The sequence below is a fragment of the Bidens hawaiensis genome, unplaced genomic scaffold, assembly GCF_021521415.1.
Source record: "Bidens hawaiensis isolate Kalapana, Puna unplaced genomic scaffold, B.hawaiensis_p1.1 tig00038987_1, whole genome shotgun sequence".
In the NCBI taxonomy this organism is placed as follows: Eukaryota; Viridiplantae; Streptophyta; class Magnoliopsida; order Asterales; family Asteraceae; genus Bidens; species Bidens hawaiensis.
The window spans coordinates 59,251-85,783 of record NW_027496841.1 but is presented as its reverse complement, the minus strand read 5'-3'; the positions used below and the strand labels follow the sequence as shown (position 1 = coordinate 85,783).

Below are 26,533 nucleotides of genomic sequence, written 5' to 3'. Positions count from 1 at the left end.
CACCTGCAATGAGCTAGGAAATCCCTAAGAGCACAATCACAAGCAAGGGCCTGTAAATTATACACAACGCGTTACTAAACTAGACTGTAACAACACTCTAGCCTAATGGGCCATTCAGGCCCAACACTCCGGCCCAAGACCCAACAACTGGGCCCAAGGCCCAATACTTTGGCCCAAGGCCCAACAACTTGGCCCAAGGCCTAACAACGGGTCCCCTCCACAATCAAATAAGCTCAGAACACCCTCGCACGAATGGAGATTGAGTACGAACGATAGCATCCAAACCTGCAAAACAAAACTCAAAGCACCCAAAGCAGACATCAAACAGACTCTAATACTTAAAAATCGTCTCAAAATACAAAAATAACAGAAAACAAATACAAACATATACAAACTCTACACTCGGGTATTCACCCGAGGTCCTATCCCTATCAATCAATCAACCTAGGGATGTCGAAGCGAAACACGTCCTCCTCAACCGAATCAACCGGCCCACCAATATAACGCTTCAACCTATGGCCATTCACCTTCCACGAGCTCCCATCAACATCCTGAAGTTCAATCGCACCATGTGGGAACACCTCCTTGACCATATACGGTCCTACCCATCTCGATCTAAGTTTGCCTGGAAATAACTTCAGACGGGAATTATAAACCAACACTCGATCCCCACACTTAAACTCTTTCACCTTCTTCAACTTCCGATCGTGCAACGCCTTCGTAGGCTCCTTATAACTCCACGATCTCGCATACGCCTCATCTCTCAGCTCCTCAACCTCATGAATTTGAAGATACCGGTTTTTTGCAGCTTGGGTCAGGTCAAGATTAACGGATCTCAACGCCCAATACGCTCTATGCTCTAACTCAACCGGTAGATGACACACTTTCCCATAAACCATCCTAAAGGGTGTGGTCCCAATAGGCGTTTTAAAAGCTGTGCGGAAAGCCCAAAGCGCATCATCTAACTTATCAGACCAGTCCTTGCGGTTCTTGCCGACAGTTTTCTCCAAAATAAGCTTAACGCCTCAGTTTGCGTTCTCCACTTGCCCGCTCGTCTGTGGGTGATATGTGGTGGACAATCGATGGGTGACCCCATACCGTGCCATCGTCTTCTCCATCTAGGCATTGCAGAAATGCGTGCCCCTATCACTGATCAAGGCCTTGGGAGTACCAAACCGACTGAACAACCTCTTCAAAAATCCCACAACAACTTGGGCGTCAATAGTGGAAAGGCTTGAGCCTCAACCCACTTGGAAACGTAATCGATAGCCATGAGAATGTATTGGTTCCCTCGAGAAGAGGGGAACGGACCCATGAAATCAATGCCCCAAACATCGAAAACCTCACAAACCTGAATAGGGTTTTGGGGCATCTCATTACGGGATGAGATGTTACTAGTGCGATGACATGCATCACACTGTCTGACAAACACATGAGGTCTTTGAAAATCGATGGCTAATAAAAACCGGAATACAGAACTTTCCTAGCGGTGGAAGACGGACCATGGTGGCCTCCAGTCAAACCCTCATGACAATGTCTACGAATCTCACGGCCCTCTTCTTTACTCACACACCTCCTTAACACTCGATCGGCGCCTACACGAAATAAATATGGTTCATCCCATATATAGTGGCTGGTATCTGCGAAAAACTTCCTCCTCTGCTGATAACTCATGCCCTTAACTACCACTCCTTCGGCCAGAAAATTTGCAATGTCGGAGAACCATGGCAGACCCTCCTCTTCAGAACTCACGTACAGGACTGGCTCGCTCTTATAACTCACTCTCACCATCATCAACGACTCATGGGGAAACCTATCCCCGATGGTGTCCTCTCTAAACTCCTCTCTCTACAAATCCTCCAAACGTGACAAGTGATCCGCAGCAACATTCTCCGCTCCCTTTTTATCTCTAATCTCAATATCGAACTCAGAAAGCAAGAGAATCCATCGTATCAAATGAGGCTTGGCATCTTTCTTGATGAACAGGTATCGCAATGCCGCATGATCAGTATAAACGATGGTTTTAGACATCACAAAATAAGAACGGAATTTGTCGAACACGAAGACCACTGCTAGAAGCTCCTTCTCAGTAGTCGTGTAATTCTCCTGACCATCGTTAAGGGTCTTACTCGCGTAGTAGATAGGATGGAAGTGCTTGTCCTTCCGCTGACCTAGAACAGCCCCGACTACAAAATCACTAGCGTCGCACATGAGCTCGAAGGGTAAGCTCCAGTCGGGTGCTACTAAGATAGGGGCGTTAACCAGCTGCCCCTTGAGAAACTCAGACGCCTTCAGACAATCAGCATCAAAGTCGAATGTGATGTCCTTCTCTAGAAGGCGAGTCATGGGCCGGGTGATCTTAGAAAAATCTCTGATGAACCTACGATAAAAACCCGCATGCCCGAGAAAACTACGAACGGATTTCACACTAGTCGGTGGAGGAAGTCTACTGATGGTGTCGATCTTAGCTCTATCTACCTCAATACCGTCTCACGAAATCTTGTGCCCGAGCACAATGCCTTCAGTCACCATGAAGTGGCACTTCTCCCAGTTCAGCATCAACTTCGTCTCTATGCACCACTTCATCAACCTCTCAAGATTAGAAAGACATTGATCAAAAGAGTCCCCATATACCGAAAAATCATCCATGAAGACCTCCATGGAACTCTCGATCATGTCCTGGAAAATAGCTACCATGCAACGCTGGAATGTAGCCGGAGCATTACATAACCCGAAAGGCATACGCTTGTATGCGAAGGTACCGTATGGGCATGTAAATGTGGTCTTTTCCTGATCTTCATGTGCGACCGGGATCTGGAAATAACCTGAAAATCCGTCAAGAAAACAGTAAAACTGTCGTCCCGACAGGCGCTCCAACATCTTATCAATGAACGGAAGAGGAAAGTGGTCTTTCCTAGTAGCGTCGTTAAGCCTCCTGTAGTCGATGCACACTCGCCAACCTGTGACTATCCTAGTCGGAATAAACTCATTATGTTCGTTAGTGACAACTGTCATCCCTCCCTTCTTAGGGACGACCTGAACGGGACTCACCCATGGAGAATCGGAGATGGGATAAATCAGACCAGCGTCGAGGACTTTGATAACCTCCTTCTTGACCACCTCCGACATGTTAGGGTTAAGTCTCCTTTAAGATTGGATTACAGGCTTGTACTCATCCTCCATGAGTATCCTGTGCGTGCAAAAGTTAGGGCTGATGCCTTGAATGTCCACGAGTTTCCACGCAATAGCCTGTTTGTGTGCCTTGAGCACACCAACCAACCTCGACTTCTCATCATCCGTCAACCGATAAGAAATGATGACGGGCAAATCGGCCTCACCGTCCAAGAAAGCATACTCCAAATGAGGAGGTAGCTCTTTAAGCTCAAGGGACGGTGGTGCCTCAATCGATGGTCTCTCCTTAGATCCCTCGGTGCTATCGGCAACCGTGAACACCTCGGGGTATTCAGGAGGTGAGCTAGCAAGAACGCTCAAGTCGTGCTTTGGGGGAACATCAACCTCGTCCTCCTGATTGAGCAAATCTACTCCAGAGATGTAGTCAAGACAACACTCGAACTGAGATATGAGCGTGTCAAGAAAGTAAACGGAATCGTCCTGACTACAAGAGTTCCTCATCGATTTGACGACATCGAAGGTGACGTTCTCCTCCCCTACATGAAGTGTAATTTTGCCGTCGAAGACGTCAATAAGCGCTTTAGCAGTACGCAGGAAGGGTCATCCCAAAATGAGTGGGACTTGATCGTCAGCCTCCATGTCAAGAATAACAAAATCCACAGGGAAAACAAATTTATCAACTTTAACGAGTACGTTTTCCACGATTCCCCGCGGATATTTGACCGAACGGTCGGCCAAGGATAAACTCATACGCATCGGGACCGGCTCGCCAAGGTCTAGCTTTTTGTATAGAGAATATGGCATAAGATTTATGCTAGCACCTAAATCGGCCAACGCGTAGCTCTCAGTTGAGCTGCCAAACAAACACGGGATCGTGAAGTGTCCCGGGTCTGCTAATTTCTCCGGCAGCTTGTTCTGGACTACCGCAGAGCATCCTTCATTTATACATACCGTCGAAAGCCCCTCCAGGTTCTTCTTGTTCGAAAGAAGATCTTTTAAGAATTTGGCATATTTGGGCATATGCTGGAGTGCTTCGACAAACAGAAGATTGATTTTAAGCTGTTTAAACATGTCTAAGAAATGTCCATATTCCTCTACATACTTTTGCCACAGAAGACGAGCAAGATACGGACCTTGAGCAAGATCGACTTCGGGACTTTTCTTTTCTTCAATCTTCTTCTTAACAACCTTCTCCACAAGAGCCTCCATCTCTATCTCCTCGTCCACCGGCTCCTCATCATCTGCCGGCGGCTGGTCTCTATCGCCTCCTCTACCACTGCGGGTGGTCACGCCTTCAACTGTGCCTTCGGGTTAAGCTCAGTGCTTCCCTGAAACGCTCCGACCTGCTTATTAGGTAGCGTATGCTTCATCATCTCATCCATCTTTCAAGACATCTCCAAAATTGACGACTGCTGGTTCTTCAATAAGGTGTCGTGCTCAGCCAGTCTATTCTGTATGTTATTATCTCTATCAATAAGGTGGGAAAGCATGGTAGATTGCTTAGATAGAAACTCCTTAAGATCCGGGTCCATACCACTGCTCTTCCCCACACTCGAACTCCCTGCCACCTCTGTATCTCTAACCTGACTTTGCTCCTGCCTCGGCTGAAAGCCCTGAGCATTACCTCCCGACCTCCAACCATAGTTGGAGCTGTTCCTCCATCCTGGGTTCCCGTAGGCATTCTGTCCTCTATTCTGATTTCCCAAGTAGTCCACCTGCTCCTGCTGATCAACCGGACAATCAACTGTGTCGTGCCCTCCTCGGCAGATCTCGCACCTATTAACGACCTTCTTCAAGTCCTTAATTTCCCTCTAAATTGCCTCTAAGGCAGCCGTGATGCTAGTATCATTCGAGACTTGATGGACGCCTCGAGCGGAAGAAGTGGTGGTTTTGGAAGTACCTTGGGCGGATGATCCCCGTTGCTCGGTTAGGGCGAAGCTCTCAAACATCGACTCACACTCATCTATATCCAGCTTCTCTAATATGTCCCCTCCAGCTGACGTGTTGAATCTCTGCTGCAACTCAAAGGTCAGCCCGTTATAGAATTTCTCGACTACAGCCCATTTGGACAGACCATGCTGGGGGCATCTACTAAGCAGATTATGGAACCTTTCCCAAGCCAAAGGGTATGACTCGTCAGGGTCCATGCAGAAGGAATAGATCTGATCATGAAGTCGCGAGGCTTTAGATGGCGGAAAATACTTCTTTAGGAATTTATCTTGAAGTTCATCCCAGGTAGTAATGAACCCAAGGGGAAGGTTTTCCAACCACGAGTGGCGTTGGCGATATGAAAAGTGTCGCAGATGCGAATGAATTTGTTTAGGTGGCCCGGCACGTCCTCGTCTTCAAGTCCGTGAAATGAGGAGGAATTAGTAATAGAATTCATGACGTTGGGCGGAATATGCCAGTTATTAGAATCAGGCATCGCTGGATGTGTGATAGCAGACCGTGTCCCCATAACTCCCTCATTCGCTCTCGAGTGAACCGTACGCCTAGGGGGAATAGCGTCACACATATCTAAAGTGGAATCTGAAACGTGTACCTTGCTTTCGCGTAGAGCACGTGTAATCTCCCGAAGCTCCTTACGGCGCTCACAAAAATCTCTCTCGGGTTCGTCAGACACAGTGAACTCTAGTGATCCTAGCGAACGGGTACGTCGCATACGCTGAAAAACAAATAAAATAGTGAGGACCCAAGCTTATCCCTACAGCACACGAAACACAGATAGAAATTAAGAGCAATTAAGTAATAAAATAAAATCTAATTAATTAAGCTAAAACTAAAAACAAAGAAAAAACAAATAGAATCTAATTCGCCAATTACCAAGTGTCCCCGGCAACGGCGCCAAAAACTTGATGCGCTTAAAGTGGTATATAAAAATATTGCAATAAATCAACCTAGCACAACGAGTAATAAAAATCTAGAATACCCTAAACCAAACCACTAGCAACAGGCAAGTGAACCTATTAAGTGTAGAATAGCTATGGGAAGTCCGGGAATATCGAACCCAAGAGACACTAATTAAATTAACAAAACTAGATTCTAAAAGCTAAATAAACTAACAATTAAGAAAAAGATTCTTTTTGGATTTTTATTTATTTTATTATAAAACTAATAATTATTTAGACTATTTAATTAAGCTAAATTAACTAATAAAATAAACTTAAACTCTAAAGACTTAGACGAAGACAATAATGAGAAAGGCGTTACCTAGGCTTGAAATCCTATTTGTGAATCTTGGATGCTTATCGGCTATGGAAAATGTGATGGAACCGGTATCTAAAGATACGACGCCCTAGACATCCTAGTGGATCCCTGATCATTCCCTGGGTGTAACCTAGAAGGAATACCTAAGGGGCGTATGACGCAAACCGGTTGGTTAGATTACCTCTCAGTCTCTCCATCAATATTAAAGTACTCTAATGACTAGATCACCTCTCAGTCTCACTAATCACAATACATCCGGGAGTGTAAGGGACGTAAGGAGTAACCTAAAGATGCTTAAAAAGACTTAGGATAGCAAAAATCAAAAGACAATAAGGGGGAAACCAACTCTCGTGTGATCTATACCCAAACCGCCTAATGAATAAGACAACCCAACTATCTATTAACTCTTAGTCTCAAGATAGGTAGAACACTTAAAATCTCTAAACCCTCAAACAATAGTTCCTATGGAGTATGTCGACTATAAACCATAAACTAGTTACGAACACAAAGTAGATAACCTAATATGCGTCTACACAATGAAAGACTTTCACAAAGACACATATGGAACAATTGAATAAAAGTAAATTAATAATAAGTATGCATATTCATCTTAAAAGCATCAAAAAGTTGGTTACAATAATATTAGTCCAGCACCAATACCCAATAAAACCGATAAGCAATCCAAAGTTCAACAAACATTCATTCAAAAACCTAGGCAACTGATAAGTTTTAGCCAATAATCATGTTCGAAAACAAGAAAATAATAAATTGGTTCAACAAAGTTCATAATAAAAATAATAGAATTAAAAATAAGACAACCGTGTTTGAGTGAGTAGGTGAGAACCTGAACACCTCCAAAATATTTGACTCGCGGCTGTCCTATTCCCTTCAGTTGTGGCTGCTTTTTGTCTTTTTCGTCAAGCATACAGTGGCTTCAACCCAAAAGAGACTAATAACAATAATAATGTTTACGTGGGATTATGTTATTTTGCCAACCACTTCAAGAAAATTTATGCTCGTCTCCACGATCCCTCGTAGGGCTGCCTGCTTCCCTCGAAATAATAAATAATATATATTTTTTTTTTGACAAGAAAATTTCTATTAACACAGCCCAAAAAAAGGCAAAACCACCCACAAACACCAATTACATAAACGTAAACCGACACCACGAATCCCAAGACAGGGAATACTTATCAAACCTATTAGAAAACCAGAAAAAACTTAGGGATTTAATCTCACTAATTAAATCACCCACCCTAACAATTTTACGATCAAAAACACAATCATTCCTAGCTTTCCATATTCGCCAACAGCTGAAAATCACAATACCTTGAAAAGCAGATTTAGCAAATCCTTTTAGCCCAACATAATTATGCACCTCCATCAGATCCTCCATGGAGAAGGCAAAAAAATTATTAATACCACACCATGACGCAATAGCTTGCCAAATAATCGAAGCCACATAACAAGAAGTGAACATATGCTCAACTGACTCGTCACCAAACTCGCATAAAACACAAGTCGAGCGCCCCACCGAAATCTTCCTATACGATAACGCGTCAACAGTCGGAATTTTACCCAAAACAGCCCTCCAAGCGAAAATATTACATCTAACCGGAACCCATCTACACCACCGAAACGACCCCGAGCCACAGAAACCACTATGGGCCCGAATAAGATTTTTAACTGTTCCGACAGAAAAACCACTAGACCCACCACCGACCCACCTCCAATAATCCTCTCCATCCGGAAACACCATCGGTGTAATAGAAGCTTCCATACTGCCAATTTCATCCAACACTATCGAATTCCTCTCACCATCTATCCAACTCCAATCAAACACCAAACCATTCGGCCCTTTAAAAACCCGATCCGAAACCAAACAATTTTTGAACCTTTCAAATTTAAAAGCATTACAATATACATCCTTTAAGGGCACTGACGTCATCCAAGGATCCAACCAAAATTGAATCGTATCCCCCGAACGAACTTCTCCCTTAAAAAAATTCCGAAAAGGAACATTTCCGACTGAAAGCTTATTCACCTGTTTAGCTATATTAGCCCACACCCCATTACCCAACCTACCAATTGGTAACCCACCCCACCCAACCGACGACCTATGAATAGCGCAAATAACCCTCTTCCAAAGACCATTTTCACTCTTATACCTCCAAAGCCACTTACTTATCAATGCAACACTGGAAACACCAGTACTACAAATACCAAGACCCCCTTCCTTAATCGGCACCGCAACTCTCTCCCACGCAACCCAATGAATTTTCTTAGACTCCACCGAGCCTCCCCAAAGAAACTTCTTATACAACGAATCGATCTTCTTAATAACCGCTTTAGGAACAACATAGAGAGACATATAATACACCGGTAAACTCGAAAGGACCGACTTAATAAGCGTAACCCTACCTCCAATCGATAAAGTTTTCACCTTCCAAGAATCCAACCTATTATGAATGATCTCCACCACAGGATTCCAACTAACAATCCGATTCATATTCGCCCCAACTTTGAGCCCTAAATACTCAAACGGAAACTCACCTTTCCTACACCCAATAACATTCGCCATGCACCCTATCTCTCCATCCTCCACACCCACACCAAACAAAGACGATTTAGCCACGTTAATTTTCAACCCGGAACATAAATAAAAACACCTCAACACTCTAATAACACACTTAATATTATCAATAGACCACTCCCCCAAAATCATGGCATCGTCCGCATAAAACAAATGAGAAAGAACCGGCCTATTGTTAGGAAGTTTGATTCCACAAAATAAACCTTCATCGCACACCGCACGAATCATACACGAAAGCGCCTCCATAACAACGAGAAACAAAAAAGGAGAACTAGGATCACCTTGTCTCATTCCTTTAGAACATTTAAACTCGTAAGTCGGACTCCCATTGACCAACACCGCGGACCGAGCTGAAGAAAGAAGTCCTCTAACCCACTGACACCATCTACCCGGGAAATTCATTTGGTGAAGAATAGAAATCACAAAATCCCAATTCACGTTATCATACGCTTTCTCAAAGTCTATTTTCAAGAGAAAGCACTTCTTCTTCTTTAATTTACACCACGAAACAACTTCATTAATCACCAGCGGCCCATCTATGATAGACCTACCACGAATAAACGCCGACTGTTGATCCGAAATAACCGAGTCCAACACCACTTTCATCCTATTCGCCAACAGCTTGGAAATAACCTTAGCAATAACTCCCACCAAACTAATAGGCCGGTAGTCGTTTAATGACAAAGGATCCTTCTTCTTAGGAATCAACGTGATAAACGAAGAGTTACAACCTATATTGATCTTACCGTCCTCAAAAAAATCAGAAAAAACTGCATAAAAGTCTTCTTCAAACACTCCCCAAAACTTTTTAATAAAGAGAAAATTGAACCCATCCGGTCCCGGCGCTTTGTCGCTTCCACATTCAAAAACTGCGGCTTTAATCTCCGAAGTTTTAAACCACTCAACCAAAAACCCACTATCCTCTTCCGACAGCCGTAAACAATTCATACATCTCAATTGCGGCCTATTATCCAAATCTTCATGAAAACGCTCCCTAAAAAACCGAAAAACTTCTTTTTTAATTAACGACGCCTTAGTAACCCATACCCCATTAACATTCAACCCTGGGATCCCATTCGAGGCTTTGCGACAATTAACCATAGAATGAAAGAACTTAGTATTATCGTCTCCATCCCTTGCCCACTTCACTCGAGATCTTTGAACCAAATCTTGAAGCTTCAAACCTTCATGTTCTTTTAATACCGCTTTACACCTTGCTAAAGTTCATACTTCATCCTCCTCTAAATCCCTTTCTTCAATACATTCTTCTAAAATAGCCATTTCCTCCCGAACCACCTTTTTCTCCTCTTCCTCTTTAACTACCATCTCATCCCTCCACCGTTTAATGTGAATCCGCAACCATTTAAGTTTAGCTAACAACCTCAAATCCGACGGACCTTCAAAAACAAAAGAGTCCACCACCGTTTTCACCACATCTTCGAACCCGGCACGACAAGTCCAAGAGTTCAACACCCTAAACGGCCGAGGGCCAAAGTTAACCTCTTTACACGACAAAATAATAGGCCTATGATCCGAAATACATGTAGACAAAGCCCTCAAACAAGCTTCCGGCCATTTATTAAAAAAATCAACACTAACTAAAAACCGATCCAACTTACTACATTTCTTTCCCCCTTCACGAATACACGTGAACCGGAAATTACGCATCTCATACTCCCTAAGATTAATTTCCCGTATAAACCCATTAAACGACCGAGAACACCCCCCTTTGAACACCGAATTCCTTCGTTCAGACGCCTCCCTAACCACGTTAAAATCTCCACAAACCACCCAAAACCCATCACCACCTCCAACCAAATCCGACAACCGATCCCACAACATCCTCTTACTCATCGCCCCTTGCGGAGCATACACGTTAACAATGTTCAAAAGACTCCCCTCACCTTTCATGAAACCTTTTAAACACAAAAAATTCCTATCCTTTATACAATCTAACACCCCAAAAACTCTAGGGTCCCAAACACAACATAAACCACCCGACAACCCCGACGAAGCAACAAACTCGAACTCGAAATTACCTTTAACCCAGAATTTGGCCAACAACTCTCTAGTAACAATCTCCAATTTGGTCTCTTGAAAAACACCAACATCCACTTTCTCACTGCCAACCAAATCTCTAACCCAACTGGCCTTATAACCACCACCCCCCCAAACCCGCAAAGATTCAAAGATAAAAAATTCATGATAAAACACCATTAATACCTCCCACTACAATGTTCTCCTTAACCAAGCCTTCAAAACCGTGAATCTGCACTCCAGCTACCAAACCCGTCTCAACCGTGGCCGCAACCTCTTCATCCACTGGCTCCCGACCAACCCCCGCTTTATCTCCTCCTTCCACCCCCACCCTCATACTGTCCTGCCCGTCACCTCCATTCATTTCAGAACCAACAGGGGTACTGTTGAGATCTACCCCTCCGAATGAACCACTAATCCCCACTCCCGAACCATCACCTTCATTCTCCATCTGGGTATACTTTCCACCGTTTGTAATCCCAATGATTGAATTAAGACTAAACGGATCACTGGATGCACACCTGGGCCTTTTCTTAGACCGTCCCACCTCTGGCCCAACATCCCCACCAACTCCAAGCCCACCCCCTTCCTTCTTTTTCAATTTCTTTTTCCTGTACTTTTTTTTACGTGAACTACATCCGACCATAAACTCACCTTCATGCAAAATATTTCCAACATCATCTTTAATCCCCCTAATTTCACCTTCTTCCAATTGATCACCGTCAATAAAACCCTGTTCAACCCCGTCTCCCGATTCTATAGAATTACCATCCGCTTCCAACCAATCCGGAATCCAGTCACCCACTTCTTCATAAACCGAGACCCGAAATAACTTATCTCTCCAAACCAAAGTGACTAGATTGTCAATCTTCAACCCCTCACCCCTTAAAATACCAATACAACTAACCGATAAGTCCCCGTCATTCTCCGAAAGTTGAGAAGCTTTAAGAATCTTCCCAAACTTCTCACCAATCAAGTCAAATGTCTCGTTACATGCCAAATACAACGGTACCCCAACAATCTTTAGCCACGCAACTCTTTCACCATGCAAAGACTGTCCAGTCCACCTTTCCAACGACAAGAACCAATCATTCCATACCGGTTTATCTTCAAGGAAGTAGGAAGTTTCGAATTCGTTTTCAAACGTTAACAACACCGAAATGCCCCCAAGATACTGCAACCCAACCTCACGCCTCCCCACCGAATTAACAAACCGGCGCATATCAATAAGTGCTTTGAAGTCTATCGCTCGTCCCACCAATGACTTTCTATACTTCCCTTGAAAAGCGTCGGTCGAATCAGGAATAACCACCTCGCAACCATTGACATCTTTCTTCTCCCCCCCGGTGTCTTCACCGCCTTTCCTGTCAGCCAAAACGTCCCGGAACGACTTTCCCCACATTCCCTTTACCGTGACACCATTATTCGCTCTGAATCTTTCACTGATCTTCTCCTCCTTCTTCCTCCCCCTCCCCATTTCTACCCCACCGTTCATCCCCATCGCCACCGGCTTGCTCCTACTAACCTGTCTACTACTCCACTGCCCCCCATTTTCAATTGCAAACTTAGCAATATTAATAACTAACCTATTCTTACCCATCTTGATGCCAGAAAGCTTCTTTTCCAAATCCACCAAATCTCGAACATTAATGAAGGAGACAAACCCGAATCGCCTACCATCTTTGTCTTTCTTTTTTGCTACGAATGCCCCTGCAACGTCCCCAAACCCTTTCATAAACTCTGCCAATTCCCACGGCGTGGAACCCTCCGGGAGATTCGTGATGAAGTACTTTGATACCCGTCTTTCTTTCGTAACCGCCGGCACCTGCGACGGCGGCCTAGGGTTAGGGTTCCGCATCTTCGCCTCTCTTAGAATAGAGATGGAAGCAATTGGTGGGAATGAGAGAAACGTAGAATGATAGCCGGCCGGAAGAAGGAGGCGGCGGCTTAGGGTTTAGGCGGAGAGAATCGCCTCAGACAAATGTTTATCTGATAAATAATAAATAATATAAGTGGCGACGGCTCCTTGTGTCCAGCTTTAAAAAGACAAATGTGAAAAATATAATAATATTCCACGACCGACCTAACCCTCCAAAGCAAATAAACTTGGGCTGCTAACCAAAACCTTGTGGGCCCTTCAAGTCTGCATTAGATATTTAATAATGGGAATTTGTTAATAATAATAATAATAATAATAATAATAATAATAATAATAATATGTAAGAGTCTTTCTCTTTTCCTTCTTTTCTTTTTTTCTTTTTATTCAATTACGTAATTCATTTTTTTTCTTTTCTTTTATTTTTAAGATATAAAACTATAATAGTTAATTATAATAATAATAAAAATTAGTAATATGCAAATATGCTTGACCGTTCATTATTCGGTTTAAAGTTTGGTAAAAGTGCACAATTTTAGCTCATTCTCTCTAGAAACTATAATCTCACATGTGAACCAAATATTAATAATATTCAATAAAAACATGGCTCAAAAGCACTTAAAAGTAGGAAATATTCATATAATAATATGTCTATTTTAGACCACATCTCTAACTTCGTCAGCTAATGATCATAGAATGCAAGCAAGAGGCTTTTAGCACTACATAGTTCAACTCATGTTCACATAAGGATTGATCTTTTGTTTCTAATTATCGTATATAAAAGAAGTTGTGTATGCGCCCCCGTATTTATAAAACAGTAAACAGGGGTCGTAAAACTCACCTAGTGAGTTTAGTTTCGGGCATGCTTGTAATTTTATTAAGTCCACTTCCCGTGACCTTCTAGTGTCCTAAACGCAAAAGGTGTGACAATTTCAGTTATTAGTTCGCACATTAGTTTATGCCGCTGGCTTTCACCCAACTAGTCGTTTCGTTAATTCATTTGTGTCGGCTACTTTCATCAACCGGCCGTTTCGTTTAGCATGTCAGTTGCTTTCAACAAACTGATCGTTTCATTTATGGTGTTGGTTGCTTTCACTCAGCCGATCGTTCCGTTTATCATGTCGGTTTCTTTCACCCGACCGATCATTTCGATTACCATGTCAGTTTCTTTTACCCAACCTATCGTTCTGATCATTGTGTCAGTTGCTTTCACCAAGCCGATTGTTACATTTATTTTGTAAACAACATTTTACACGCTATTTTGGACGACCCTTTGGTGATAATTTTTTATGTCTATTTTTAAAAATAAATATTTATACATCTATATAAATATTAGGAATATACTTTAGTTTATCCACCTTGTATTATTCATGACGAATTCATGCCGTTTAAACAACATTACCATTCGGCTGCATGCGAAATATGCATATTAAAATTATATAAGCATTTCTTTAAAAAACACATATAAGCATTTCTTTAAAAAACACTTATTCTTTTAAGTTATGACTGGTATTTAAATAAAATATAATGTAATTACATTTTTATTTAAGATCCTTCAAGCCAACACTCTCGATGACTTATCTCGTAATAATTATTATTTCTCCATCAAGATGTTAAATATTCCCATTCGAGTTATATTTCAACTTATTTTCCCATTAATGAACGTTTCGTCAACAAAATTTTTGTGATGTTTTATTTATCGTTTCAACGTACTATTTATTTGTTTTATTTATTAAAATTCGTATTTAGGTTATACAAAACGCATTTTTAGCATACTAATTCATAATAACCCGTTTCTTTATTATAGAACTCACTCAAATACCTTTATAACTTCGAGAATACGTTTAATTATATTTAAAATTGTAATTACATTTTTGTGTCCGAGACATATTTAAGTTTCCTAAATCTCTATATTTATTTAAAGGTCACCAAATATACATATTTTTATTATAATCGAGTTATTAAATTTTAAACTTTGTTTTTATTCATTTAGTATATTTCTTCCATTTTTATAAATTATTTACCACAACCCCTGGAAAATTATCTTTTAACATATCCCCGTGTATGATCTGGTTTTCACGACCATGTTTACAAGTGAGGTTTTACCCTTGGTTAGCATGTGAAGGAGGAAATTAGTTCTTGGGTGAGACATCTAGCGTAAACATAACTTATGTAAAAATATAAAGATAGTTTATATACGGATTTTAGCTTACTTAGTTCTGTTATTACGAGTAGTGATTAAGGAGACAAAAAGCTTCTGCTAGTTCCACTTCACAATGCTCGGTTTGCTAACCTAAAATTCTGAATCCTTGCTTTAGCTTGGAAACTGTTAGCGGGCTCGATGTGTTCGGTTTGTGGAAGAGACCGAAGAGTGTTTCGGGCTGTCTTCGGGTTAAACAACGAACCGTAGAGGTATCTCGGGTTGGGTTTAAAGCCACATATAACCAGGTGATAAACAGATGCCGGTAGTGAAATGTCGAGGGAGAAGGAGGGAGGTGGCTTGTGATGGTGTCTTTGAAACAGCAAAGAAAAAGAGAAAGATAAACGGCGATGGCTCAGGGTGGTTAACCGAAAGAGACGAGTGGCGGCGTGTAGTACAGTGGTTTGATGGAGGGAGGAGGTGGCTGCCGGTGGTGACGGGTTGGTGATGGCGAATGTTATGGTGGAATTAGGATGATGTTATGGTATAACAATGATGGAGCATGACAGAGTTTAGTGGTGTTTCATGTGGTGGAAGGTGATGATATGCGGTGGTTTTTGGGTGGTCATATGATGATGGTTTCGTATAAGTGAACGGTTGTTAGACCATCACCGATAAGGAATCTAAAAACACTCAAAAACGTGTCTAGTCAGCTGTCACATTAGAAAGTCACTCATTCTTCAAAATCACCAAAAACCTTCTCGATAAGGAAACCCAAAAACAACAAAAAACATTGTTAAATAATTACTTCCTTTTAAATTAATTTTAGTTAACAATATTTTATTTTAATAAACTATGTAGATAAATATTTTGTTATTCGTTTTAAGAAAAATTTAAAAATAAAAGTTTAAAGGTTAAATATTTTTTATGTTGTTGGGAAATTTAAAATATAAATATTTTTTGATGTAGCAAAATTATAAAACTTGAGTTTTAAAAATTAATAGACTACTTTTAGGAGTAGAGTAGATCTAGAGTAGAAGGTATGTTCTAATTAATAAAATAATTAATTATAGTAAAAAGAAATAAACTATTTAATTTAAAATTTTAATTAATAAATATTTAATATTTATTAATCTTTAATTTGATAATAATTTTACTAGATAAATAAAATGTTTTTTATAAACATATCAAATTTCATTAATTCATATCCCAAAATCCCACACCCTATGGCCCCACCTCCTGACAATTTATTTATTCTTTAATGTTCTTCCTCACTATTTAATAGCGAAAACATATCTAAAGAATGTTGCTCACAATAAGAAAAAATTGATGAGGTGTAAAAACACCTAAAAACCATCTCAAAACTCCTTATTGGAGATGGTCTTAAAGAAGAAAACATGGAGATAACGAGAGTTAAGAGTGTGTATGTGTTAAATTTGAGTTTTGTTAATTTGATGTGTACCGTTTCAAAGAATTTAATTGTTCCATGTATAACATGTACATATTTTTATTTATTTCTTTTATTATTGTTATTATTATTATGAAGAAGGTAGTGTAGTGTTAAGCAATCAACAAAAGCAATGGTATTGAAATGATTTGCTAGAGACTTTGGAATATAGGAAGGTAAAGGGTAGATTGTGCTGGTAAAAGATTGAGGTTGTGATGATAGAGTTTGATAAAATATCTTCGACTAATCACTCGAATTTTCGTATTCATGGGAGGTGTATATTAATTCAAAAATAATCATATAAATACATGTGTGTGATTATCTTGCCTGTCAAATATAAAAGAATTGGTGGTAATGGGGTTCTTCTTTTATTTAAATTTGGATGCAAGTGATGATAAATTTATTAGAGAAAAAAAAAACTCCATGCTATATATGTAGATTTTATTGAGGTTGCATGTCACATCATAAGATTTTAAATAAATAATAAATGCTCAAAATTCGTTTCCTATTTATTGTCGGCCTTTTATAAAAATTATTGTAAAAAATAATCAATCGTATAACATAGAATTCAAAGCCTATAGGCTCGTTGAAATATATTTTGAGTCGTTTAACCAAGCTATGACCAACGCTCTTATCCATCGGATAGCATCGGATAGTTCGAGTAATCACTCTAAATTACTTAGATACAACACACTATGCATGTGAGCGATTATTCAGAGTGTCACAATCCCATTAAACTTAACAAAATTTAATATAGAGAAAATTAACTTAAAGATTTCATGTTTAATGATTGTACGGAAAACGGCTTAATTTACAGAGTGTCACAATATTACAACACAGAATAATGACTAAACTACCCCTAGTCTATTAGATTAGCCGCGGATAGCAAATCGTGCACTAATAAACTCCCCGTTTTCCCTAACCGTCGAATGCTACAACTGCAAATCATCAGTCACAAAAATAAGGGGAGATAAAAGAAATTGACTTGACTATTATCCTTCTACTTTTGCAAATGTTTCTTGAAAAATTACTGTCATTTGGGTGGTAATACATGGTTTTAAAGCTATGTTTGACTGAGTTCACGACAGCAATTGTTCTTTGATTGTTGATTGATTCATTCAAGATTAAAACTTGATTATGTAGGCTACGAGTGCCTGTTCGTTACTTATTTCTAAAGGACTTAGATCCTGACTATGTTGTCTACGAGTACTCGGCGGATTTCTTCTGTCGAAGGCGACAATTTTGAGTGGGTTGATTTTATTGAAGTATTCAATACAAGTCTTCTCATTGAATTGAAGAATTAGATCGCTCAGGATTGATTAATCGAGGTTGGAACTCTGTATCATATGGCCAAAAAAGTCGTTCATCATAGTGAACGGGATTCAAAAGATCTTCAAAGATAGAAATTTGGAGTAAACGTTATCAAGAGAGGGAAAACCGACGGGAAAGGTTTTTAGTGATAGAGTTATTCATGAAGATGTGTGATGAGGTCAAACGTAAAGATACTTCTTCTTTACTAGTGCTGATAGATAGCTGATGACTTGTTGTTGATTGTTGAAGATTGATCCATATCCTATACTAGTTGGATGATCGGTATGATCACCTGAAGATGCTTACCTTAAGGGGAAGATCTGAATTGAGAAGCAATGAGTTATTAATTTGCGTACAAGACTTGTGATTGGCATTTGAAGCATTCGACAGCTACGGAAAAGGGGAGCCTGTAAGTACATGATTTGGTGTCCCAGTGTCACACCCCGTTGAGCGATTTGCGGAAGCATAAAACAGAAATGTAACAGATAAAACTGGTATCAAATACATTGTTCATAAAGAAACATTACTAACTAATTTATAATATATTACATCGTTCTACATCTTTTACAAACTAGGTGATATAATCAAAACTCGCTCTTCAACTACTTTACTTCTAACTCACATGCTCACTGCATCGTTCACATCCGAATACGAAACACATAAGCAATTTATTCCACCTTTATGATTACCTGAAAAGCATGTTTAAAAATGGTTAACTACGAATAGTTGGTGAGTTTCATAAGTTTTAACGAAATTAGTTGTGCGTACCACATGGTCATAGATTGTATGTACGCGCATATGTAAAATTATGTATTTATGTTTATATATATATATGTACAGCCGTATCTTTGTGTGTACATATGCACACATGTAAGTTTATAATATGAGTTCGAATTTACGATGAAATCGTGACTGTTTGTTCGTATTGCGTGTTTTCATTTTCCATATTTAATCAACCACTGTGGCCCCTCTTCCGCCCACAACGGTTCCTCGTAACATCAACTACTGTGGCCCCCCTTCCGCCCATAATGATTCCACGTAAACTCAAACATTACACAGTGTACATACACAAATAATTAGTATTTTCTACACATAGTATTTCCTATGCCTACTCACATAGCATGTATATAGACACACATACATATATAGTATTTATCACGTATCACCAAACACTGTGGTGCCCCATCCGCCCACAATACGCATAATCACATTATTTTCTTAACATTCACGTCATAATCAAGTTAGTTTGTTTAGTTGCAGCAGAACTTGGCTCATAGGCCATACTCAACTTTAGTTTATTAAGTTGCAGCAGAACTTGGCTCATAGGCCATACTCAACTTTAGTTTGGTACTATTGTGGCCCCCCTTCGGCCCACAATAGCCCCATGATCATCACAGAACACGTTATCCCCATGGCCATTACAGACCACGTTATTCACCCATGGCCGTTACAGACCACGTTATTCACCCATGGCCTTACAGGCAACGTTATTCACCCATAACCGTTACAAACCATGTTATTTTTAACAGTACACAACATATTTTTATAAACGTGTATTCACGTGTAATTTCATTATGTTTTGGTATTCGTACCATATTCACATAATTTGTCATTCAAGAATACTATTCACCATTCATTCGCACGTAATCAATCGTTATGTTTGTAGGGACTTTTCCAAAGTAAACGTTCAGACAATTCGTATCCTGAATCGTTTCCAGGTAGATAACGTATATAAATATGTTTTTCACCCCAAAAAGTTCGTAAACAGTTTGAAAAGAGGGGTCATGAAACTCACGGTTTGTTAGGAACTCAGTGCAAGGTCAGCTCGGGGTCCGTTTCCCTTGCTATTACTTAGTCCATATAATTAATATTATAATAATATTAATATTTTAATACTGTTATAATCTTTATACTAAGCTGGGCTGTATAGCTAGTCTGGGTGTGGTTGTAACACCCAGAAAGTGTCAATAGGCTTAGATTGTGATGTTATTCAATGTCTGATGTTTAAAATCGAACTTGGCTCAGTGTCCCCATTTTACCAGCTGAGCCAAGTTGCTCTTTTACGCGTTTGGAAAACAGTCATAGTGATGTAAGCTTGGGTAACTGTGTTGGTTGATAAAATGATTAAGTTATAAAGAAATATCACAATTTAGGGGTCTGGATTTGCTACGGGGCTCGTTTCCGTTTATTCAGTTTGAGTTGGAGAAAAACGCGCACAATTTACCCAAATTGTCCGAATTTCTCACAAAAGTTCGTTTTTACATAATTAATCCGAAAATATGCTTCTGGATCGTTTTTGATGTTCTGATATCTCAACAGGTTCGTTAATCACGAACTTGCTGGTTTTCGTCAGAATTGAATTTGTTTAATATTCCAATTAGCATAATCAATTATCCATTAATCATTAGATCATGAAAATTTAGAAACTTATCAAATAAAATATGTAGATTTTTATAAAAATATTTTTGGAATTATTTACTGATTTATAAGTTTATAAAAAATCATTTTATATGCTATATTTAGCCCGAAAATCATCCGTTTATACCAAATGATTTCCGAAAAATCCGTCAAAATTCCTGAGTAACCATTCTCAAAATAACCTGTAGCAATTCCAGAAGCTAACAATCTTGCCAAATATCATTTTCGAGCCGAAAACGGCTATGAAAATTCGAATAAACGCAAATACACAAAACATACCTAGTATTTTCCAAATGACCCCAAATTTCGTATGTGATCATATATATCAAACCTGAGTTCACCACAAAATTTTATAATTTTTCAAGCATTTTAACTATTTTTCCCAAATAAACGCCCTAATTCGGTAATAAATTCGCCAAATATTCTCGGATGGTCGAAAAATTACCAAATTTGAACAGGGACTCAATGATATGGTGCCTGATGTCCCTGCAAAATTTCATGACCTAAAAATATGCACATCATAATAGAATCCTAAACAGCCCCTAATCGAGCATTTCGGCATTACCCTTGCGGTTTTTGTCCGATTTCGCTTTCATAATCCAATTTCCAGGTTCTCGTGCTTCTATATAATCTAGGTACAGGTCCTATATCACAAACCAAGCATTTATCATCAAGAGACCAGCCATGAAAGTTTGGGTTTTGGTTAGGGTTCTAAACCGAACTGTTGAACCGTAAAAACTTCATTTAAACCCTCTAATCCGTGTTTATGGCCAAATAAAGAGTATGATTCTGATTCCTAACCATGTGTATGAACAAAACATGTTTTTGGACTATTTTTAGGGTTTTTACATGGTTAGGAGTGATTTTTGGTAATCAAACTATGTTTATATGTAATCAACAGCCTCTCTATCCCTATGGGGTAGAGGTAAGGCTGCCTACATCTTACCCTCCTCAGACCCTACCATAGCTTTGCTATTGGTGGGATATACTGAGTACGATGATGATTGTTGGTGCATGTTTTGTGGCCGTCGCTTGGCGAATAGTTTAGAATGTTTATGTTGTATGCTGTACACCTAGGTAGTGGTTCACGCTGAAAGTGATCCATTTGAAAGAGCATTTTCAAATGGATACTCATTCGATCGAATGAGTTTCTGATTCGATCGAATGAGTCTGCCATTCGATCGAATAGGACTCATTCGATCGAATGAGTCCTGACCGAATGGCAGCGGGTATAAATACCAGCTTTCAGGCGTGAACAGGTAAGAGTTTAAGGTTTTGCGTGCCCGGGGCCCAGGTGCTGTCCGGATGAGGGGGGAGGCCATGCTCGACCTCCCCCTGCCATAGATCGTGATTTCAGTGTTTAACAAGCATGTAATCTTTCGTTTTTATCAATGAAATCGTTTGTTTCGTGTTTGTTTCTATCCGTCTCTGGTTATCAAACCTTCCGCCTCGAACGCGCTCGGATCGTCTCGGTCCCGGCTGAACCAACAATAAAAAATACAAAGTGGCATCAGAGCTTAAGGTTCTTGATTCACGAAAGATTCGTAGTGATATTCGTGTTTTTCTCGTGAAAATCATATATTTTGCTTGAAAAATTTTCGAAATCAAGTGTTTTTGTTCTTGGTGTTCATTGTGTTCTTATCAAAAACTCATAAAAGTCATATATTTTGGTTTTTGATCTCAAGATTTGGTGTTAAAATTCCGGGTTTTAACAAGAACATTCACCGTGTTCTTCGTTTTTAAACGTTTGATCCATTTTTGTTTGGTTGGTTATTTGTTTAAGTGTTAATACACTTAAAAGAGTCATTTTTTGCTTCCAAATCAACTAGGATTCGTGTTATTGAATTTACAACCGAAAATCTGGTCAAATCTTCTAAGTTTGGAAATTCCATAAATCCCGATCGAACAAGTCGTATTTTTGGAACTCATTCGATCGAATAAGCCTCTTATTCGATCGAACCAGTTTGAATTTTGACCGAATCAGTTTTTCCCGCCGTGATCTGCGCCAAGTTCATTCGATCGAATCAGTTCATCCTTTCGATCGAACCTGTTCCAGTCGATCGAACAAGTCTCAGATTCGATCCACCCATTCGATCTCTTTCTTAGTCGACTGCCAGAACCCTTTCGATCGAACCGGACATCCATTCGATCGAACCTGTCACCTCATTCGATCGAACTAGATTTTATTCGATCGGATAAGCTTCAGAAGACCAGAACAGTGAATCAGTCAGTCATTCGATTGAATCAGAACACATTCGATCGAATAAAGAACACACTCGATCGAATCAGTCACTCACTCGATCGAATCAGTCACTCACTCGATCGAATCAGTCACTTTCGATTAAAAGATCAAAGATTGAAGCAAAGAAGCAAACATGGCTGCCAGTTCAAGTACAAACAAAAGGATCCAATCGATCCTTGAGAGTGATTCAGAATCTGGAAGCTTCAACAAGCCTCCAAAGTTGATGGCACTCAATGAGTTTACTACCTGGAAGACAAGATTCCAGATTCATATCACAGGTGTGAATCCTGGACTATGGGAAGCGGTTCAGACATCGTGGGTGCATCCTACAAACGATGATGGTGAAAGCCTGAGCTACTTTAGGCTGTCAGAAGAACAAAAGATAGCCTTTGATGCTGAGAAGAAAGCCTTCTCCTTACTGTCTCAAGCTCTCTCCAGCGATCTCTTCCATCAGTTTAATCAGTTCACAACAGCATCAACTCTTTGGAACGCACTGGTTGAACGATGCGAAGGATCTGAGTCACTTAAAGAAATTCACGCACGGGAGCTAAAGCGTGAATTTGATTTGTTTGGTCCAGAATCCGGAGAAGACATTGAATCGTTGCTGTCAAGGTTCAATCATCTTATGTCAGAGCTAAAGTCCTATAATGTCAAAACAACAGGGACTGAAAAGGTTAGATGTCTCGCTCAAGGACTCCCAACAAGCTGGAACACCTTCCTGACTGTGATGAGAAGAAGTCATCAATTGGAGACGATTCTTCTTTCTGACTTTATAAAAGAAATCAGACAGGAAGACGCTGAATTAAGAGCATCCTCCAGGAAACCCAGAGCAACATCTGACAAGTCGCTGTACATGTCAAAACCACCAACATCAAATTCCGGAAATTCAAGTTCTAACTCCGGACCCAAGTCAACTGAAAAGGCAACGTTAAACACTGAAGGCTTGGGAAAGGTAACGGTGGAAGTTGCCAAAGAACATATGGCAACGTTAGGCACAATAATTGAATCATACAGTTTAATGGTGGCTGGTAAACTTGGCAACAGTCATCTGGACAGCGATGACTATGAACAGCTAGATGAAGACGATATGGAACGCATCGACATAATGTGGGCACTTGGCAGCGCGTTCCGTAGGGCTAGAAAGTGGGCTAAGAAAACAGGCCAAGCTCTTTCAATCAACAATAAATCCAAGTTTGGATTTGATAAAACAAAAGTTAAATGCTACAACTGTGGCGAACTTGGTCATTTTGCCAAGGAGTGCTCTAAACCAAAGAGGGAAGGTCACCAATATCCCTTCCGAACTACTTCAACTTCATCTACTCCTGCCGCAGCCGCTGCAAATGTCAACAATGAGAGACAACTGGTCCCTCAGAATCAAACAACAGCGAACAACGCCAACTTCAACAATGAAGCTGCTCTTGCTGTTCAAGGTGATGAAGGAGAGTCCTGGAACTTCAGCATTAACATGGCTGACATCAACATTGTGAATCAAGACTCAGAATCTGGGTCTGATGATTCCTCAACTGATGAAGAATACATTGTCGAGGAGCTAGCTACTGAAGTAAATGAAGGAGAGCATGAAGCTGAGGTGACATCAGTGGAGATTATGGAGGATCAAGAAAAGGAGTCAAATGTTCCTCAATCATCTCCAAGTTCAACAATTCCTGCAGAAGCTGCTACTGTTGAAGAAGTCAACAAGGTACTGTCAAAAGCAAAGTCTGCATCTTTTCTGGAAAGAGCAGGGAATCTTTACTTCGCGTTCATGGCAGAGACGTCAAATGATGCAAAGGTAAGTTCTAACCCTACTACTCCCAAACCAGAAAATACCAAATGTTTAAAATGTGAAATGTCTGAACAAGAAATTCATTCTCTGAAAGAGAGAATTGAAGATCTCGAGGCTTATAAACAAGCAGCCTCAAGATCTTTAATTGAACTGACTGACGCTCTTGCACAAAACAAGGCTTGGAAGCAGAAAGAGTCTGCTTTTAAAGAAAAAGTTGATAGCCTTAAGCGTCAGAACAAGGAATTGGAGATATGTGTTCTAAATCAACAAGATTCTATAAATTTTCATATCAATAAAAATAATGTCTTGAAAAAGGAAATGGAAAACACAAAAGATGATCTTGAATCATTGACTTTCAAATTAAAAAGTTACTCCAATTCCTCTTATTTGCTAGAACACATTATCCCCGAGTTCCGGTGCAAAAAGGAAAGAGGTGTGGGATATCACAATGTCCCACCCCCTGTGCTGAACCAATTTGTGAGCACACCAGGAGCTGTGCCAGATGATGACTCAAATGTTAAAACACCCGAGGACACAAACCAAATTTCAAAGTCCAAGGGTAAAGAAGTCATTGACCCGGCTCCTGAGACCAAACCAAATGTTGTTGCCACAGACTTAGGTTCCACAACTAAGTCAGGCCCATCCACATCTAAATCAAAGGCAACAACAAGTAATTCTCAGAAGAACAAGTTTAATCATAAATCTGAGAAAGTGCATGTGGAACATGGTACCCAGTTTGTCAGAGAGGGTAACTTTAATGAAAAACAAAATTTTCCAAAACCCCCTCCCAGACAGACTTCACCCCAAAATGTCAAATCAAAGGGGTACTATGGTAACAAACAACAACAAAGTTATTACTCTCCACCACGTCAAAGGGGGAGAAACTACTGTTTCTCATGTGGAGAGGTTGGCCATATAGCAAGATTCTGTTACAAGTACACGGATCCTAGATATGTCAAGTCAACTCCTATGAGGCGACCGACCGTTGACATTCAAAGTCAACCTCGGTCTCACACACCGCGGTCGGTTTCTCCTAGGAAACCTCAGTCAACCTCACCACACAGATCACCGAATCCCTCTAGCCCAAGTGTTTCCACTTCAACAAGTGAAAGTCAGTCTTCAACCAGTTATGTCAAACATGTTGAGAAGAAGACTGACAGTTGGAAACAAAAGAAAAACAACACTGTTGATAACAATGTCAAACCAGAAAACGGTGTTAATGAGGGTAAATGGATTGAATTGTTAATTCGTGATGATAATGGAAAACCCAAGACCATAAAGGCTTGGGTTTCCAATGATATTTAAACCTTTTATTTTTTGTGTGCAGGTTGCTCTGTATGATCCAAGATTCAACATGTGGATCATCGACTCAGGAGCTTCCAGGCACATGACTGGAAACATGAATCTCCTATCCAGTGTCAGACAGATAAAAGGAGGTGCAGTTTCCTTTGCAGGAAATCAAGGTGGTTACATCACGGCCCAAGGAATTGTTTCTAATGGGCAAATCTCGTTTGATAAGGTTAATTTCATCAAGGAGTTGGAGAACAACCTGTTGTCGATAAGTCAAATCTGCGACAAGGGTTTCAAAGTTATGTTTGATGATCGAGACTGCCACATCTTGGCTAAGGATTTCACCATTTCTGAAGACAAGGTTTTAATGTCAGCCGCACGCCAGAGTGATCTCTACATTCTGGATATGGCTAAGGCAGGGTCATCGTCTCCAACGGCGACATGTTTTGTGTCCAATGCATCCGAACGTGATACTGTCATATGGCATAAACGGATGGGACACATTAATGTCAGGAACATGAACAAGCTTGTGCACAACAGGCTAGTTGAGGGAGTTAATCTGAGAAGTTTCCGTCTCCCTGATTCGTGTGTGCAGTGCAAAGCGGGAAAGCAAGTAAAAAGGTCTCACAAGTCTAAGAGTTTCCACTCGATTGATATTCCATTGGAACTCCTTCATATGGATCTTTTTGGCCCAATCAGCGTCAAAAGTATCTCTGGGCACTCATACTGTCTAGTGGTTACTGATGATTATTCGAGATTCTCTTGGGTGTTTTTCTTGAAAGCAAAGTCCGAGACATTTGGGTGTATAAATCTGCTAGTTACAACTCTTGAGTCACAGTACAATCTGAAGGTTCGGAGAATGCGTACAGATAACGGGACAGAGTTTAAGAATGCGAATGTTGAAAACTTCTGCAAAGAAAGAGGTATTGTTCAGGAGTTCAGTGCCCCGTATGTTCCACAAATGAATGGGGTTGCTGAAAGGAAAAATCGAACGTTAATCGAGACAGCTAGAACAATGTTAGCAGACTCAGTGTTGCCTGTCATGTTTTGGAGTGAG

At 40.2% G+C, this 26,533-nt stretch overlaps 2 protein-coding genes across 2 annotated transcripts; both read right to left on the bottom strand.

Moving 5' to 3' along the window:
* Nucleotides 1–431: 431 nt before the first annotated feature.
* LOC143590767 (uncharacterized) lies at nucleotides 432–899 on the bottom strand. Its single transcript, XM_077071143.1, has one exon. The coding sequence runs from the start codon at nucleotides 897–899 to the stop codon at nucleotides 432–434; it is 468 nt and encodes a 155-aa protein (XP_076927258.1).
* Nucleotides 900–3,732: 2,833 nt separating this feature from the next.
* LOC143590766 (uncharacterized) lies at nucleotides 3,733–4,341 on the bottom strand. Its single transcript, XM_077071142.1, has one exon. The coding sequence runs from the start codon at nucleotides 4,339–4,341 to the stop codon at nucleotides 3,733–3,735; it is 609 nt and encodes a 202-aa protein (XP_076927257.1).
* Nucleotides 4,342–26,533: the final 22,192 nt, after the last annotated feature.